This window comes from Calonectris borealis, chromosome 5 (assembly GCF_964195595.1).
Source record: "Calonectris borealis chromosome 5, bCalBor7.hap1.2, whole genome shotgun sequence".
NCBI lineage: Eukaryota > Metazoa > Chordata > Aves > Procellariiformes > Procellariidae > Calonectris > Calonectris borealis.
The window spans coordinates 33,808,305-33,823,610 of record NC_134316.1 but is presented as its reverse complement, the minus strand read 5'-3'; the positions used below and the strand labels follow the sequence as shown (position 1 = coordinate 33,823,610).

At 37.4% G+C, this 15,306-nt stretch overlaps 1 protein-coding gene across 5 annotated transcripts in view; it reads left to right on the top strand.

Moving 5' to 3' along the window:
• The window catches only part of AQR (aquarius intron-binding spliceosomal factor), a 60,441-nt gene that overhangs the window by 15,356 nt on the left and 29,779 nt on the right, over positions 1–15,306 (top strand). For all 5 annotated transcript variants that reach the window (XR_012673898.1, XM_075151753.1, XM_075151752.1 and 2 more), the window contains exons 11-19: positions 34–150; positions 921–1,034; positions 1,745–1,848; positions 2,660–2,762; positions 3,837–3,957; positions 6,960–7,101; positions 7,860–8,038; positions 9,895–10,062; positions 10,508–10,677. Coding sequence is in view for 4 of the 5 variants with exons in the window: in XM_075151753.1 (XP_075007854.1) it covers positions 34–150; positions 921–1,034; positions 1,745–1,848; positions 2,660–2,762; positions 3,837–3,957; positions 6,960–7,101; positions 7,860–8,038; positions 9,895–10,062; positions 10,508–10,677 (1,218 nt within the window). In the remaining variant the exon portion in view is untranslated. The remainder of the gene's footprint in view (positions 1–33; positions 151–920; positions 1,035–1,744; positions 1,849–2,659; positions 2,763–3,836; positions 3,958–6,959; positions 7,102–7,859; positions 8,039–9,894; positions 10,063–10,507; positions 10,678–15,306) is intronic.

Below are 15,306 nucleotides of genomic sequence, written 5' to 3'. Positions count from 1 at the left end.
TTGCTTGTACTAATGTGAGGTTGTTTACCACAGGCTTTGCTTCCCACACGGCGCTGGTTTAATACGGTGTTGGATGACTCCCATCTTGTTGTTCACTGTTACCTGTCCAGTCTTGCTAAAAGAGAGAAGGAGGGTCATCTCTTCTGCCAGGTGAGATACAAAGTTGTTGAAAATAACTTTTTCATTCTGATGTGGCTCTGAATACTGCAATTGGTTTGTTTTTATTTTTTTGTTAAGACATTTTTTTCTGATGGGTGCAAACTACATGCTTATTTAAATCTTCAGACAGTAGTTCTTTCTTACCTGTACCAATGTGCGTGACTGCTCTTAATTTCTGGCTCTGTTTTTGAACAGTTCTTAAAAGTACAACTTAGAAAACAGTGCAGCTTCTGACATGCTTTACCCCATGTATAGCAGAAGAGTGCATTCTTCTGTGCTTCGTTTTGACCTGAAACTGTTCTACAGTGCAGCTGTTTTTCACTACTGTCCTTCAGTTTACTCAGTCATAAACAGTATATTGTTTTTTATGGCAGGATCTGAAGATCTCTCCCCTTTCATGCATCTCAGCTGCTTTTCCTGCTGCTTGCTGTCACCCATCTCTAGCGTTTGTTCAGTTTCTCTGGTCACCTTAGTAGAATTAGTTTCAGTTTCAAGTCCTACTATGTAAAGAAAAAAAAACTGCATTAGTTGTGGGCTGTGCTGTAATTTCTCTGGCTTGTAGATGAGGTACCTAAACAAAATTATTTTGTGCATCAGCCAAGTATAAAATTTAGATACCACTCCTTAGTCCATTTCTTCAAGAATTTTGAGGAGCTCTTGTTTGTGCATGGTGCCCAGATTTGTCCTCTTAAATTGTGTTTTTGTTTGTGGTAGGGTGTCTCTTACTGTTAACCCACTAATTTATATGGATGATGTCTCAGCTTTTAGATATGCTTAAATTCTACACTGGCTTTGAAATCAATGATCAGACTGGAAATGCTTTGACAGAGAATGAGATGACAACAATTCACTATGACAGAATTACTTCTTTACAGGTAGGCAGACGGTGAAGTGCTTATAGGCGGGAAAGGATTCTGTTTTGTTGGTGTAGTCTAATTTGTATCTGGAATAGGCATTAAGTAATTTCCCAAAGCATACCCTTTATTTTTCCTATTGAGTTACTCCTATTGAGTTTTAACTTGACTTTCTATACTATATCGAAGACACTAATGCTTCAATGTTATGTTATGTGACTTGACTAAATAATACGCTCTAGCAAAACAGCACCACTTTTGATTTGATATTGTCGAGATGAACTGCTCCCATTAAATCTATTCAGAAGGGAAAATTAAGTGCTGTAGGAACTTAACTTATGATTATGCAGTAGGTGGCACCATTTCTTCAAGATCAGTACATGCATATAGTAGCCATAGTGGTCCCTTGTAAATAAGAGACAAAATAAAAATTCACATTATTTATAATCATACAAAGATAGTTACACTTTTCAGAATTTTTCCCATCAGTTTTAACAAAAAAATTCAAGGAAGCATGGTTAAATTAAACTTGTTCCTTGTTTTTCTTAGTTGTCTGCAAGGCTACATGTCTGCCCCTTTATGTTTATTTTAATGACAGAACAAATGCTGATAGGGGGGTGTATAAAAAAGATACTGAGAAGAAGCTATGCTTTTTTATAAATATTTAGATTGATACTAAATTGTTTCATTAATATGCTTACATTCAGTTTTTGGGCATGGGTCTTTTGTAGAGAGCAGCATTTGCACATTTCCCAGAGTTATACGACTTTGCACTCTCAAATGTAGCTGCAGTAGATACTCGTGATTCACTGGTGAAGTTATTTGGACCCCTTAGGTAAGTTATCAAAATGAAATTTAACATGAAATTGAAATTCTTTGTTCTCAGTATGTTTTAATTTAACAAATTTCTAGCCCTTTTTCTTTCTGACTTCTCATGTGCCTTCTCAGGTCTTTCTGACTTGGCATGATGCCTTTACATCTGCTGAAATAGAGAGACAGGGAGAGTTTGCATCCACTAGTAGTGAAGTACGAGAATTCCAGTATAAGAAAAATATCTTTATTTTCTTTTTTTCTAACGAACGTGAGAAAGTAGTAGTTTTCTGGAAAATAGCTAACTGCTTAAATTCATTGTAGCAGTAATTAACTTACAGTAGTTAACCTCTAACTTTCTTGATTTAGGTTTTTTTACTCTGCTCTGTACAGAAACTACAACAGAAATCATAAAAGTATACCGTGTATGCATTAACTGTACTGTATTGTAAACGCTGTGATTAAGAGGATTACAGTCTGTATTTTGACAAAGGCAATGTGTGCTCTGTTGTTTGGTTCTGTTTTCAGGTACATGCCTTGAAACAGTAAAGAATATTCACACCTTGCTCTGTTTATTGCGGATGACTGGTTCAGCTTACACCTGTGGCTGAACACACTCCACCCATGGAGGTCTTCTAGAGCACTTTGTAACAATTCCAAAAATAAATATTTTAAATATCTCAAACTTCGCTTAGAATACTGATCTGTAATTGTTGGTCTCTGATGAAATTCACAGTTGGAAATGTTTTTTTAAGCAAGAAACAGCTATGGTAGGTGCGCTCCCTCAGGTTTCGGTCCAAGTGACGCAAGCTCCCGTTTTTCCCTCTGCTGTGCAGCTCGAACGTCCTCCACCAGGTGGCGTCATACCTCTGCCTGCTGCCGCCCCTCCCCGCCGGGGAGGACTCCCGCTGCGGGAAGGAGTTTCTGCTGGAGTTGCTGGTAAAAACAGAACTCGTATCGCTTGCCTTTTTCCTTTGCAAGCTCAAGACATAGCTAAATCTAGCAGCTACACTGTAGTAAAGTAGCCGTGCAGGACCTTTTGCTGAACCACCTGTGAACCACAGCAGTGTTGTAGCAGCAAACTGCGTACTGAGGTGGGGTTTAAAACCATATAGATTAAGTATTTGAAAATGTTTATTTATAAATGTAATTTCCCTGAGACACTAGTATGTGTGTGTTTGGTGTAATTGTAAAGATCAATAAGCAGGGTCTCGGCAACAGTTGAGTTCTTCTGGAAAAGTTGTTGCTCTTTTTGTAGTAACCTGTTTGTCCCCTTTAAAAACAAAAGGTCTGCTAAAGTAGATCTAGACATTCAGTACCTCTTTGGTTACTCAAGCCCATTTGAAATACCGTTTGAGGCACATAATGGTTTTTTTGGATATGCAGTGTATAACAATATTACTGTAGGCTTCTAATCTGATATCAGTGTTAGAATGGGATGGCTGTTTTTTTAAATCTTTTTCATAGGCTTATTTTGTGGTTGTTGATTTCTTTAAAAGTCGTTCACGTAGTTTCTTAAGGTTTAGATGGTGATAATATGATGCTTATGGATGCCAGGGAGAGATATTTGTTCAGATGACTTATTGTAGTATTGGATGGATTTTTTCTTTTTCCTCCCAAAGAGGGAATTAAGACTAGCTGTTGCTGAATGAGCAGTGTTAGTTAGCTATTTACCATATGTTTAATGGAGAGCAAAATAAATTTCATTTGAAGTTGATTCTCTGCTAAGCCTTGGCTGAATATTTTCAGTTCTCTTGTGCCATTTTTGGTCAGCTGAGTAGCCAAATGATTGTTTGACTCTAGTGCTATGACCAATAGTTGGACTATGTGTTTGTTCATCTTTTGATGTCACTGTGTGCATTTAGTTATATTTAATTAAAAAAACAAACCAAACCAAAACTTATTAAAAGAGAGGAAATGGCAGGTGACCACCAGCAGTCTTATGGATTAACGTGTGTGTTTCAAAGATAGCTTTATTGTCCCTTTTTGATTTAAAATGCATCCTTTCTTTAGGTTTCCCGTCATGAGCGACGAATATCTCAAATCCAGCAACTCAACCAGATGCCTCTTTATCCCACAGAGAAGATTATTTGGGATGAAAATATTGTGCCCACTGAATATTATTCTGGAGAAGGTATGATTAGTAGTTCAGTAAATGCTGAACAAGACAGGAAATGCTGTAAAAAAAGCAGTTCTGATGTATATGTTCGTTCTGTCTTTGGAACTTATATGCAGTACTTTGGCATCTTCCGGTATCTTAGAGTAAGGTCAGCTTTTTTTGAGTTGTGCATCAGGAACTCTGAGATAAAATTGATAGCAAATTTATAGTGGATTTAAAGAAAAATCCAAAGGCTTGTGTTTACATGAAGATATTTATTTGCTTCTAATCTGGGAAACAGATGTGTTACACACCCAGCTGTAGCACAGGTAGTTACTGTAAGATGAAACAGGTTGTAAACATGCAGCAGAAAAGCTGTTGTCTGTGCTTTGCTCTTAAGTATGTTCAAGAAAGCCTTTTTAAAAAGGAAAAAAAAAAAAGGGTGGTGATGGGAGGAAATTAACACTAATTATCTTACTCTTTGATTTCAAGGTAGAAGTGAAAAGTAGTGTATGCACTCTAAATTCAGAACTTAGTGTTGTTGCTCGATGTGGTCATGATCAGAGAAGCAAACTGCAGGTATTGCAAACAAGGAACTACATAATTTTAAGCTTTGCGGTAAACAACATGTATTTTTGTCTAGCTGCTTTAAAAAACTTGTGCTTTTTAAAATCTCTTGCTGAAAATTTCAATGTAGATCATGAGAATCTTTATTAGGAATGTGAAAATTTTAATTTGGAACATGGAAATTCCAAATAACAGCATATATCTTCAAAGTCTAGTATAAAGTATGTTTCTGGTTTAAGAAGTGAGTATCCTGTACCCTCCTCCATGTAATTTTGATTCAGAGTTTCTTTGTGTAGGTATAAGCCTTAAGTTCAGCTGCTTAGCATAAATTAGTTTTTTGGGATAAATTCTCTGTCAGCAAGTATTAATGAGAAGAAAGAGATTTTTGAAATTTGACTGCAGGGTTATAGGCAACAAAGGATCTTTTTCCAAACAGATATGATACAAATGCCATCTAGAGATCTGCCCAAGAAGAGATAAAGTACTTGTGTTTAGTATGTTGCAAGTAGTTGAAAGCTGATTCAGATTCTTCTGAAAAATAGGTCTCATGATGGGATTTGTTCTTTAAAAATACCCCAACAAAACAACAAAAAAAGACACACACACCCCCCCCAAGACAAAACAAAGCACACACACCACCGCCCCCTCCCCCCCAAAAAAACCCAAAACAGGGTGATTGCTGTAATTTCTAGGAAATTAATATAAAACCCAAGATTTTTTAAAATTTTATTTTTTATTTCAGTGAACAACATAGGTTGTTCTAATGCTCTGGAACATTCAGGCTCTTAAATAAAAGTCAAGGTAGCTTTATTGACTGTATTGGAAGGCTGACTTTGCAGGACTCAACTTGTGCATGCACTGTGTGTGTATTTTGTGTTTTATTAGCCAAATATATTGATCACAATGTATGTGTTATTGCTGGGGGAGGGTGGGTGGGGAGAAAGAGCAGCTCATCACACCTGTTTCTGTGCTGTTTTGTGAATTTTTAATAACGCATTAAAGAAATTTTATTAATGGTGAAATGTAATGTTGGCAAGTAACAGTGGTTGCTAGTGGAAACATTTCCTCCTTCTGTGGTGAACTCTTTTGCTATTATTATCCGTGTATTGATAGAACTGTCATGAAGCATTTCTGTTGCTGCCAGACTGTTAAAAGTATTTTTCTATTTTGCTTCTCTTAGTTTCAGTTTACACTTTCTCTTTTTAATCTTCCTGTGTTCTCCAGCCCTGATTTCAAACAAGACAGTTTTGTTTTTGTGGTCTTTTTTTTTTTTTTTTTGTGCTCTTAAAAGTAGCTACATTCTTTTGGTCTAAAACTTAAGTAAGAGTAATTTAGCCCAAGAAAGATAGGAGCATTGTTTCTATTTTCTTTTAAAAAAAAAAGAGGGAAGAAGAATATCTGTCTGATAAATGCTGTGCACCCTTAAAGAGGTGTTGCTTCAGGCTCTGTCCTTTGTGCATATAACTAGCTTTACAGAGCAGGGATTATTACTTGGTGTTGGGAAATGTGTTAAAGTGTTTTATCACTTTATCACTGAGGCTTTCCAGAATAGAAATTACTGTGTTCTGTTGCCTTTCTTCGTTGCCATTGTATCTCAGTGCATGTGGAAGCCAATATGTATTACATATACCAGTGAAAGGTTTCAAGGATAATACTGCAAGTTAGAAAAGCCTGATGCTTTCACAGGTCTTAAGCATAGGTGTTAAACTGGAGCGTTAGTCCAGTAATGTTAAATGAGTAACATACAAGAATTTTTATTATGGAAAATTTGCATCTAAGACTACCCTAAGCTATGCAAGCTTTAGGACTGTCTAGGAGTTTTAATACTCCTTGTTTAGCTAGATCTAATCTTCCCATGTTTTTCATTCTCGTTAAAAAAAAATAAGTCTATAATCAGCAACAGAAACTTTTGAAGAAAGTTGTGTATTAAATTTTGATTTCTTGGCTTAAAACTTCTTTCTACATTAATGGTTTTTGTGGCTTCTAGCAAATGTAAAGGATTGAAATTGGGGAATTGTTGGGTAATGCTTTTTTTTTTTAAAAAAAAAATTAGTTAAGGAGCCTCTTTCATCATTTAATGGTGGCTTAATTGTTGAATTCCCAAAGTACCATTACTTTGCCCTGCATTTGATTTTTGTAAAATCAATTTTGTTGAGGTCTGAATACAGGGAAGGATTCAGAATTTAAATAGTTCACTGTATTACTGCCAGAAGGATGAAAATTCCTTTAATCTTGTGCAGGTTCATTTAGAGGAAACCTGAAAATTTGGGGGAAGGAGGGAGAAAAATGTGTACTTCTTAGTGATGTATATTTATAAAAGGAGTAGTTCTCAGAATCTCCCAGGATAACAGCTATGGCAGTTATAGAATAACGTGTGTATATATATATGAATTCGTAGAACCAATATATTAATTAATCTTCTTTTTGTTTATCCATCAAATACCTCTTCCCTTCCACCTTTACCCCTTTAGGCTGCCTTGCACTTCCCAAATTGAACCTACAGTTTCTGACTCTTCATGACTACCTGCTGAGGAACTTCAATCTCTTCCGCTTAGAGTCTACCTATGAGATCAGACAGGACATTGAAGATAGTGTCAGTAGGATGAAACCATGGTAATATTTATTAACTGATGCAAACCACAGTTCAACTTCAGTTGTAATCAAAGTGCATTTGAGAATGAATAATTGATATTATGTATATACAAAATGTATAGTAACAAATGTATTTTAAATAATTACATAGGTACTATGTTTTATACTAACTTCTTCTATAAGGTGTTGCCATCCTGTGGGATGATTTTTTAAGGGTGTGTTGATGCGTATCCCTGTAGATGTGTTCAGACAGTATGTTGGATGCTAACAACCAACCTTTGTTATGTTAAGACGGATGAGTTAGTTTTCCAAAAGTGCTAAGCCTTGGCTGACATTACAAAATCTGGAAACTTTACCACCAACTCTTCTGGTTTATGAGAGGTGTTACTGAGTATTCTTGAATTTGCCATCTGCCACATTTTGATCCTCTTTAGATTTCAAGGGGTCATTCGGTGTGATAGCTCTTACACTCAGTAGTTGCTTTTTGTTATCTTCCCTTTTTCTTCTCTCTCTGAGTCTTGGCGTTTTTTTTTATAATGCCAGCATAAATTGCCTTTGTTTTTTGAAATATAAAAGTAAGTCAGTTCATGTTATGCTTCAGTTCTAAAATGCAGGATTATGTGAATCTACTTCAGTAGCATGTAAAATTAAGACTTCTGCTTAGAGCTGACTGTAAGGTAAATTGTTTCACAGCTTAAAAAAAGAACTGAATCTGTTATCAGATAATGACTAACAAAACTTTGGTATTTGGGGTTTTTTTGTTGCTGGGTTTTTTTTAGGTTATCGGAATATGGAGGTGTGGTGTTTGGTGGATGGGCTAGGATGGCACAACCCATTGTCTCTTTCACAGTGGTGGAGGTGGCAAAGCCCAATATTGGTGAAAACTGGCCCATGCGAGTACGAGCGGATGTTACAATTAATTTGAATGTCCGAGATAACATCAAAGATGAATGGGAAGGTACTTACATACTTTGAAATAAGGTGCTCAAAATAAGTGCTCATCAAAATACACTTTGATGTAATCTTATTTGTAAGAAGGGGTTTTTTATCTGAGATACAGGTTTGCTAATCTTAATACACTGTTTAAAGTCAGTTATTCAAATTCCAAGTCTAAGAAGTTTATACTTTCCTAAAATGAAGACTGAAATTATTAAAGTATTTACATGACCATTGAGAGCAGAATGTTTACTGTTTTAGACTGATGTCATTCAGTTTGTAACTGTAAAATTCTGCCCTTTACAGGGAATGTGGAAAAGTAACTTTTAAATTAATAAGCATGCTAATAATGTCATATGGGAAAAGTAGTGGGGAATGTGATATCTGTCTCATATACACGTGGAGAGGCCAGGTTTTGATTTAATTCAAACTAGTGCATTTTAGTAGTTTTCAGTATATTTGAACGTTGTTAGGAAGCGCTGACTGTACCAAATACTGTTTCTTATAAGTATCCACAGGCAACACTTCTTTTGCCTGGGGAATTGAACTTTAGTTGACCATGTTGGCAAGTGGCATAGAAACATGTACTTGTACTTGGATTATCAGTAAATGTCACTCCCTTCTCTTTTGTTAGAGAAACCTGTTAAATGTGCTGGAGCTGCATAGTGTGATTACGGGTCACGTAGCACAAATGCTAAGGCTGGATCGTGTGATAAATTAGCAGATACAAGTTTGGGAATGTAGATTTCTATTAAAGTAGAAAAGCTAGGAGGATGACAGCAGACTTCACTATACTGAAGGTAGCTATATAATGGTGCATGTAGCTTTTTAAATACTAGAACAGCCTCTGATTTCAAAAGCAGTAATGCTTTAACTTAATCAAAACTGAGGTGAAGAGTTAATAAATCATTGCCTGACATAACAGAGTCTTCATGAAACTGCTTTAGGTTGGATAATACCTGGTGAGTAATGAGAAATTATTTGTCTCGTATGAAAAATTCAGCATGCGTTTACTAAATTTTGAAGGTGTCTTAGATCTGTGAGGGTCTGTAGGTATACTGGAGAAAAGGATTAGTGTTCAAAATTACATCAGTGAATTGGAGAAACTGCATTTTAACAGCAGGGTGTAATTCAACAGGGATGAATATTAAGATACTAAACTTAAGCAAGAACAAGTCACTGCACAGATGCATGTTGGGGGAATAACTTGTTGGGCAGTAGCTCTGCAGAATGAAAAGAGTCTGAGGTCATCATTGCTCTAAAGCAAATGTGACTCCACAACAATATGTTACTGCTGAGGGAAAAAGGAAAACACTCAACCAAATCATGTCAGGATTTATAAACTGGAATGTAGCATGGAAAACAAGTAAGTTGCTTAAATGACCTTTTACCCTATTAAGTAGATAACTAAAGTAACTTTGTTTAGGATTTTGTGCCCAGTTCTATGCACTTAAATTGTTATTAAAAAAAATATTGGAGGTTAGTCTAGAAGAAAGTAATGAGAGTAAGAGGTTAATGACACACTACTTTGGAGATAAGACTGAAAATATCTAGGTTGTGTAACTAAGCAAGATTACTGAGGTAAGAATAATCTTGAAATAAATAAGTTTGTTGTCATGAAAAAAGCAGTCAATTTCTTCTTTTCATATCTGAAGTCCTAGCAGATATTAGTGTGCAGAATAGTGGAAAAGATGACAATATCCTATGTTTCTGTATCCTCTAAGTTAAAAGCATGGTTTGAAACAGAACACATTATTCTCTAAACAGGTGGGGTTTTATTTAAAAGAAATTTTTGTGTATTCTATTGTATATATATTAAGGAACGGAAAAGGAGAATGGCATTCAATCAGATCACTAAACATTCCTTTTCGGAATCAGGTCTGCGTAAACATGATGTCTGCTTTTTGGTTACGGTACGTCCCACGCAACCTTATGGCACCAAGTTTGACCGACGACGACCTTTTGTTGAGCAAACTGGCCTGGTGTATGTCAGAGGTTGTGAAATCCAGGGCATGTTGGATGAGAAAGGACGTGTTATTGAAGAAGGTATGGTATACCAAAACTTGTTTGAAAGATTTTTTTTTTTTTCTTTCCTCCTTTTTTTCCCCCTATTAACAGCATAATCATTGACTTGCTTCTCTTTTAAGCAATGCTGTTTGAATTCATTACCTACCGGAAAAAACAAACCAATTCCATAAGTAGCCTGAGAAAGGTTAACTAGTTTCCTCTGGTAAAATCTGATGTAATTAGATTAATTAAATAAATCCAGTACATTTTGGTTTTAGGAATAAAATAGCTTATATTCAAAACCTCTATTAGAAATGCGATGAAAGCATGAAATAAGAATGTTTGTAATGCCATGCAGAAATTAGTTTCATCATATGAATTTGACTAAATTTCATTTCAGGAGTGGTTATGGATCATTTATTTGAATGATAATCTGCTTTTAGCACTACTTGAAATTCTAATCTTACTGTTTCATTTCGGGCAGGACCTGAACCCAAACCAAGACTTAAAGGGGATTGCAGAACATACAGAGTATTTCTGGACCCAAACCAGTATCAACAAGACATGACCAATACAATCCAAAATGGAGCAGAAGATGTTTATGAGACATTTAATATAATAATGAGAAGAAAACCAAAAGAAAACAATTTCAAGGTAAGGTACTGCTCATTGACTCTTAGGATAAGAGTTTGTCTGAATATGCCAGCAGTACTGAGACATGTTCGTTTTAGATACATGTAGTTAGGCTTTTTAGATGGCGTTGGATCACTTCAGGAAGTTAGAGCATGTCAGCTGGTGATAACTTCCCCCTGCAGCTAAGTGTTGAAGTAACTGAAAATCAGAACACTCCTACTTCATTTGAGTATATAATAAAACATCAGTTTATGATTTCAGTCTTTTAACGGGTAGCCTACAGACGAGTTATATTTGGCCTTTTGGGTCAAGGGAGTATGTGGAACATTTTTGTTACCTGATGTAATAGTGGACTATAGGAAAAGGAAGAGTAACTAGTCAAAAGGTGAAAATCAGAGAAACCTGTTAGCTTTTGGGAGCATCACTGGATCAGTTTTTTACTGGGCTTTGGAGGGTATCAGATGAGATTTTTAGCACTGATATATTTGATAGTCCTTAGAGATTGTATGTTAACTGGAACTTTGTAAATTGAATGGTGCTTTTTTTCGTACCCTAACAGTTTTCACACAGTTGCAGTGCATGATTCTTTGGCATTTTACTTCCTTGGGTATTCATTGTCAAGAGAGCCTTCAAGGAATTTGGTCAGAGTTCAAAATAAACCTATTGCTAATGCATTATAATACTGTATATTGCCTATAAGTAAAATTAAAATTATACACACAACTTTAGTTGTTTTGCATATAAATTCAGCAAATGTTGTTTTTCAGGAAGCTTATCAGTAACTTAGCTTTCCTTACCCTCTGTTAAAGCAAGAAGAGGAAAGTTTTCCAGCAAAATTGAAATGTATATTTGAGTTTCTAGAACTGGGAGTTGACATAAATTTAACTTTGACCAACTGGTCTGTGTTGCCCATAGTAAACTTTTTTCATCAAGTGGTATAATTACAGAATTATAGAACCATTTAGGTTGCAAGGCAACTCTGGAGATTATCTAGTCCAAGCCCCTGGTCAAGCAGGGTCACCTGTAGTAGACTGTCCAGCACCATATATAGTTGGGTTTTTAATATCTCCAAGAACTAAGAATACAAAACTCTGGGCAACCTCTTTAGTGCTGAATTGTCCTCACAGTAAAAAAAGTGTTTTCTTTTGTTCAGATGGAATCTAATTTGTGCCCATTGTCTCTTGTCCTGTCACTGGACACTACTGAGAAGCGTCTGGCTCCCTCATCTTCACTTCCTCCTATCAGATATTTATCACTTTGATATGAGACCCCCTGAGCTGTCTCTTTTCCAGGCTGAATAGTCCCAGGTCTCTTGACCTCTCCTAATGTGAAAGATGCTCCACTCCCTTAATCATCTTTGTGGCCCTGCTCCAATAACTCCATGTCTCTTTTTTTGCTGAGGAGCCCAGAAACGAACACAGTGCTCCAGATTCAGGGACAGGTTGCCATCCAGAGGGACCTGGACAAGCTTGAGAAGTGGGCCCATGTGAACCTCATGAGGTTCAACATGGCCAAGTGCAAGGTCCTGCACCTGGGTCAGGGCAACTCCCGGTATCAATACAGGCTGGGGGATGAAGGGATTGAGAGCAGCCCTGCCGAGAAGGACTTGGGGGTACTGGTGGATGAAAAACTGAACATGAGCCAGCAACGTGTGCTCGCAGCCCAGAAGGCCAACCGTATCCTGGGCCGCATCAAAAGAAGCGTGGCCAGCAGGTCGAGGGAGGTGATTCTGCCCCTCTACTCTGCTCTGGTGAGACCCCACCTGGAGTACTGCATCCAGCTCTGGAGTCCTCAGTACAAGACAGACATGGACCTGTTGGAATGGGTCCAGAGGAGGGCCACAAAAATGATCAGAGGGATGGAACACCTCTCCTGTGAGGAAAGGCTGAGAGAGTTGGGGTTGTTCAGCCTGGAGAAGAGAAGGCTCTGGGGAGACCTTACTGCAGCCTTTCAATACTTAAAGGGGACTTACAAGAAAGATGGGGACAGAGTTTTTAGTAGGGCCTGTTGTGACAGAACAGGTTTAAACTAAAAGAGGGTAGATTCAGACTAGATATAAGGAAGAAAATTTTTGTGATGAGAGTGGTGAAACTCTGGAACAGGTTGCCCAGAGAGGTGGTAGATGCCCCATCCCTGGAAACATTCAAGGTCAGGTTGGACGGGACTCTGAGCAACCTGATCGAGTTGAAGATGTCTCTGTTCATTGCAGCGGGGGTTGAACTAGATGACCTTTAAAGGTCCCTTCCAACCCAAACTATGCTATGATTCTATGATTCAGCCTCAACAGTGCTGAGCAGAGAGGAAGGAGCACCTCCCTCGACCTGCTGGCAACTTCCTAATGCAGACAAGATGCTGTTGGCTTTTTTTGCTGTGAGGGTGCATAATTTTGTATACCTGAAAATATTTCTTGTATGCATGCTCAGTTTCTTTGCTGTTAGATCATTTAGAACTTTGAATCTTTAACGTTCCTTGAGTTTTCCATTATGAAAATGCAACATGAACGAAAAACTGTCTTTCTTTTGGTGCCTTAAAATCATGCGTTGCATAATTGAAGTGATTTTCATTTTAGAGTATTCTACAGCAAGTTCTGTGCAGGTGGTTAAAGAGGGAGGCAGGAATACTTCATCTTTTTCTTTTCTGTATCTGGAAAGATGCCTCTGGTGTGAAACAGTAGCTTGTGGTCTGCACAGAGCATTCTGATGCCATCCAGCTCTGGATTGGTATACTGAAAGTACTTCATAGAGAGTCCTTTATAACTCTACATAAAAAAAAAAAACCCAGAACTGATTGTTAATGTTGTGTGTCTGTGGCAGGTTCATTTTGCATTATAAGCACAAGTGCTCTCTGCCAAAGCCTGTTGGTGTGCCGGCACTATAGACTTGTGTTTTATTTGCATATGTATGCATTTTTGTGTAGTTAGAAGGAAAGTGCTGCAGTGAATACTTAAGTTTGCTCAGAATTGCTGTTAGATGTGAGTGTAGCTTTCAAATTTATGCTGTGTACTTGCAGCTAATTTACAGGCAAACCATTCTGGTTTTTATTTAAGTCTCATACATTCGTCAAGATAATCTAAGATACTTCCAGATTTATCACATTGCTACCAGTTTGGGTGCAAGCATTCCATGTCATCTGCAAACCTTTCTAACTTTGGCTGGATAAAAGAAAACAAGGTATCGCTGTGATTAGTGTTGATAGTGTATGGAGCAGATAGAAGGCAGCTTGAAGTTTTAAGCTGAGCTTGTAGGAGGGAAGGCAAGAGAACGCTTGTGCAGTCTTAGTAAATTAAGCAGATGAGACAGCAGTGGAAGTGCAAATACAATGTGTTTGCTGGAGGTGATGCCACTACGTCACTACAATTGGTCAGCAGTGTTAGTTCTTACAGGAACTAATCTTACTATTTTTACATGTATAGAAGTTACTTTTGAAAAGCTGAAGCAAAGTTTTTGTGACGTAAAACCAGCATGCTAGCTGTTAGGGACATGTTTCTTAAACTTTCCTCTGAGAAATCAATCATCTAGATTTAGAAATACCACCTGAAGAAGCTACGTTTTCCGATTTATTTCTGCTTTTCTTAGCACAAATGTATTATGCTATGCTTGATATACATTTAAGCCAGAAACACTTGTTTTATATTTGCAACAAAAATATAAATATTCTTAGTTAATATGGGACTCATCCATCAGTATATCTTGGGCCTCTGAAGTAATTGCAGGACATGCAGGCTTCAGAAGTTAAGTGCAGGACCTCTCTGGTCCTGCAGGTCACATACTAAAATGTTCATAAGACCAAGAGCAAGAAAAAATATGCTACCTGCCTTGGAGAGCCAAAGGGAGAGAAAATTTCTGGTGTGGTTTGTAGGCATCACGTAAGATTCTTTGAGCGATCCCCTTTATTATAAAATGGGGCTGAGCTGAGAGTATATTTTCTGTCACAGTGATATTTAATGCCAGCTGTATTATCCCATGCACGTTCACTTCGTCCAACAGCTAGGAATTTGACTATACAGAGGGTCCTGTACAAGGACAGAGCTGCTATGACATGTTTCCTCAGTATGCGAATTAAATTTGAAACAGTAGGAGCCATTCTGCTTTTATACAATCAAGCAAACTTTTTAGATAAGGAAAGGATGGAACATATAACTTAACATTAGTCTTAAATTTTATAGTGCTAAGTTGCCTTTGAGTTAATAACTTTACAGAGCTATCACAGAATCCACAACATGGTTGAGATTGGAAGGAACAATCCATGATTGAGGTTGGAGGGACCTCTAGTCCAAGATGATCTAGTCCAAGCCCGGCTTAAAGCAGAGTCAGCTAGAGCAGGTTGCTCAAGATCTTGTGACGTTGTACAGTTGGAATTGGATATCTCCAGTGATGGAGACTGCATGACCTGTCTGCACAACCTGTTCCAATGTTCAATTACCTGTACGGTAAAAACTTTTTCATATATTTAAGTGGAATTTCCTGTATCTCAATTTGTATCCGTTGCCTCTTGTCCTTTCTCAGGGCACTACTGAGAGGAGCCTGGTTCCATTGTCCTTACTCCCTCCCATTATTTTTTTTTATACAAACTGATAAAATTCTCCACCACCCCTTGAGCCTTCTCTTCTTGAGGCTAAACAATCCCAGCTCTCTGTCTCTCATGTAGCAG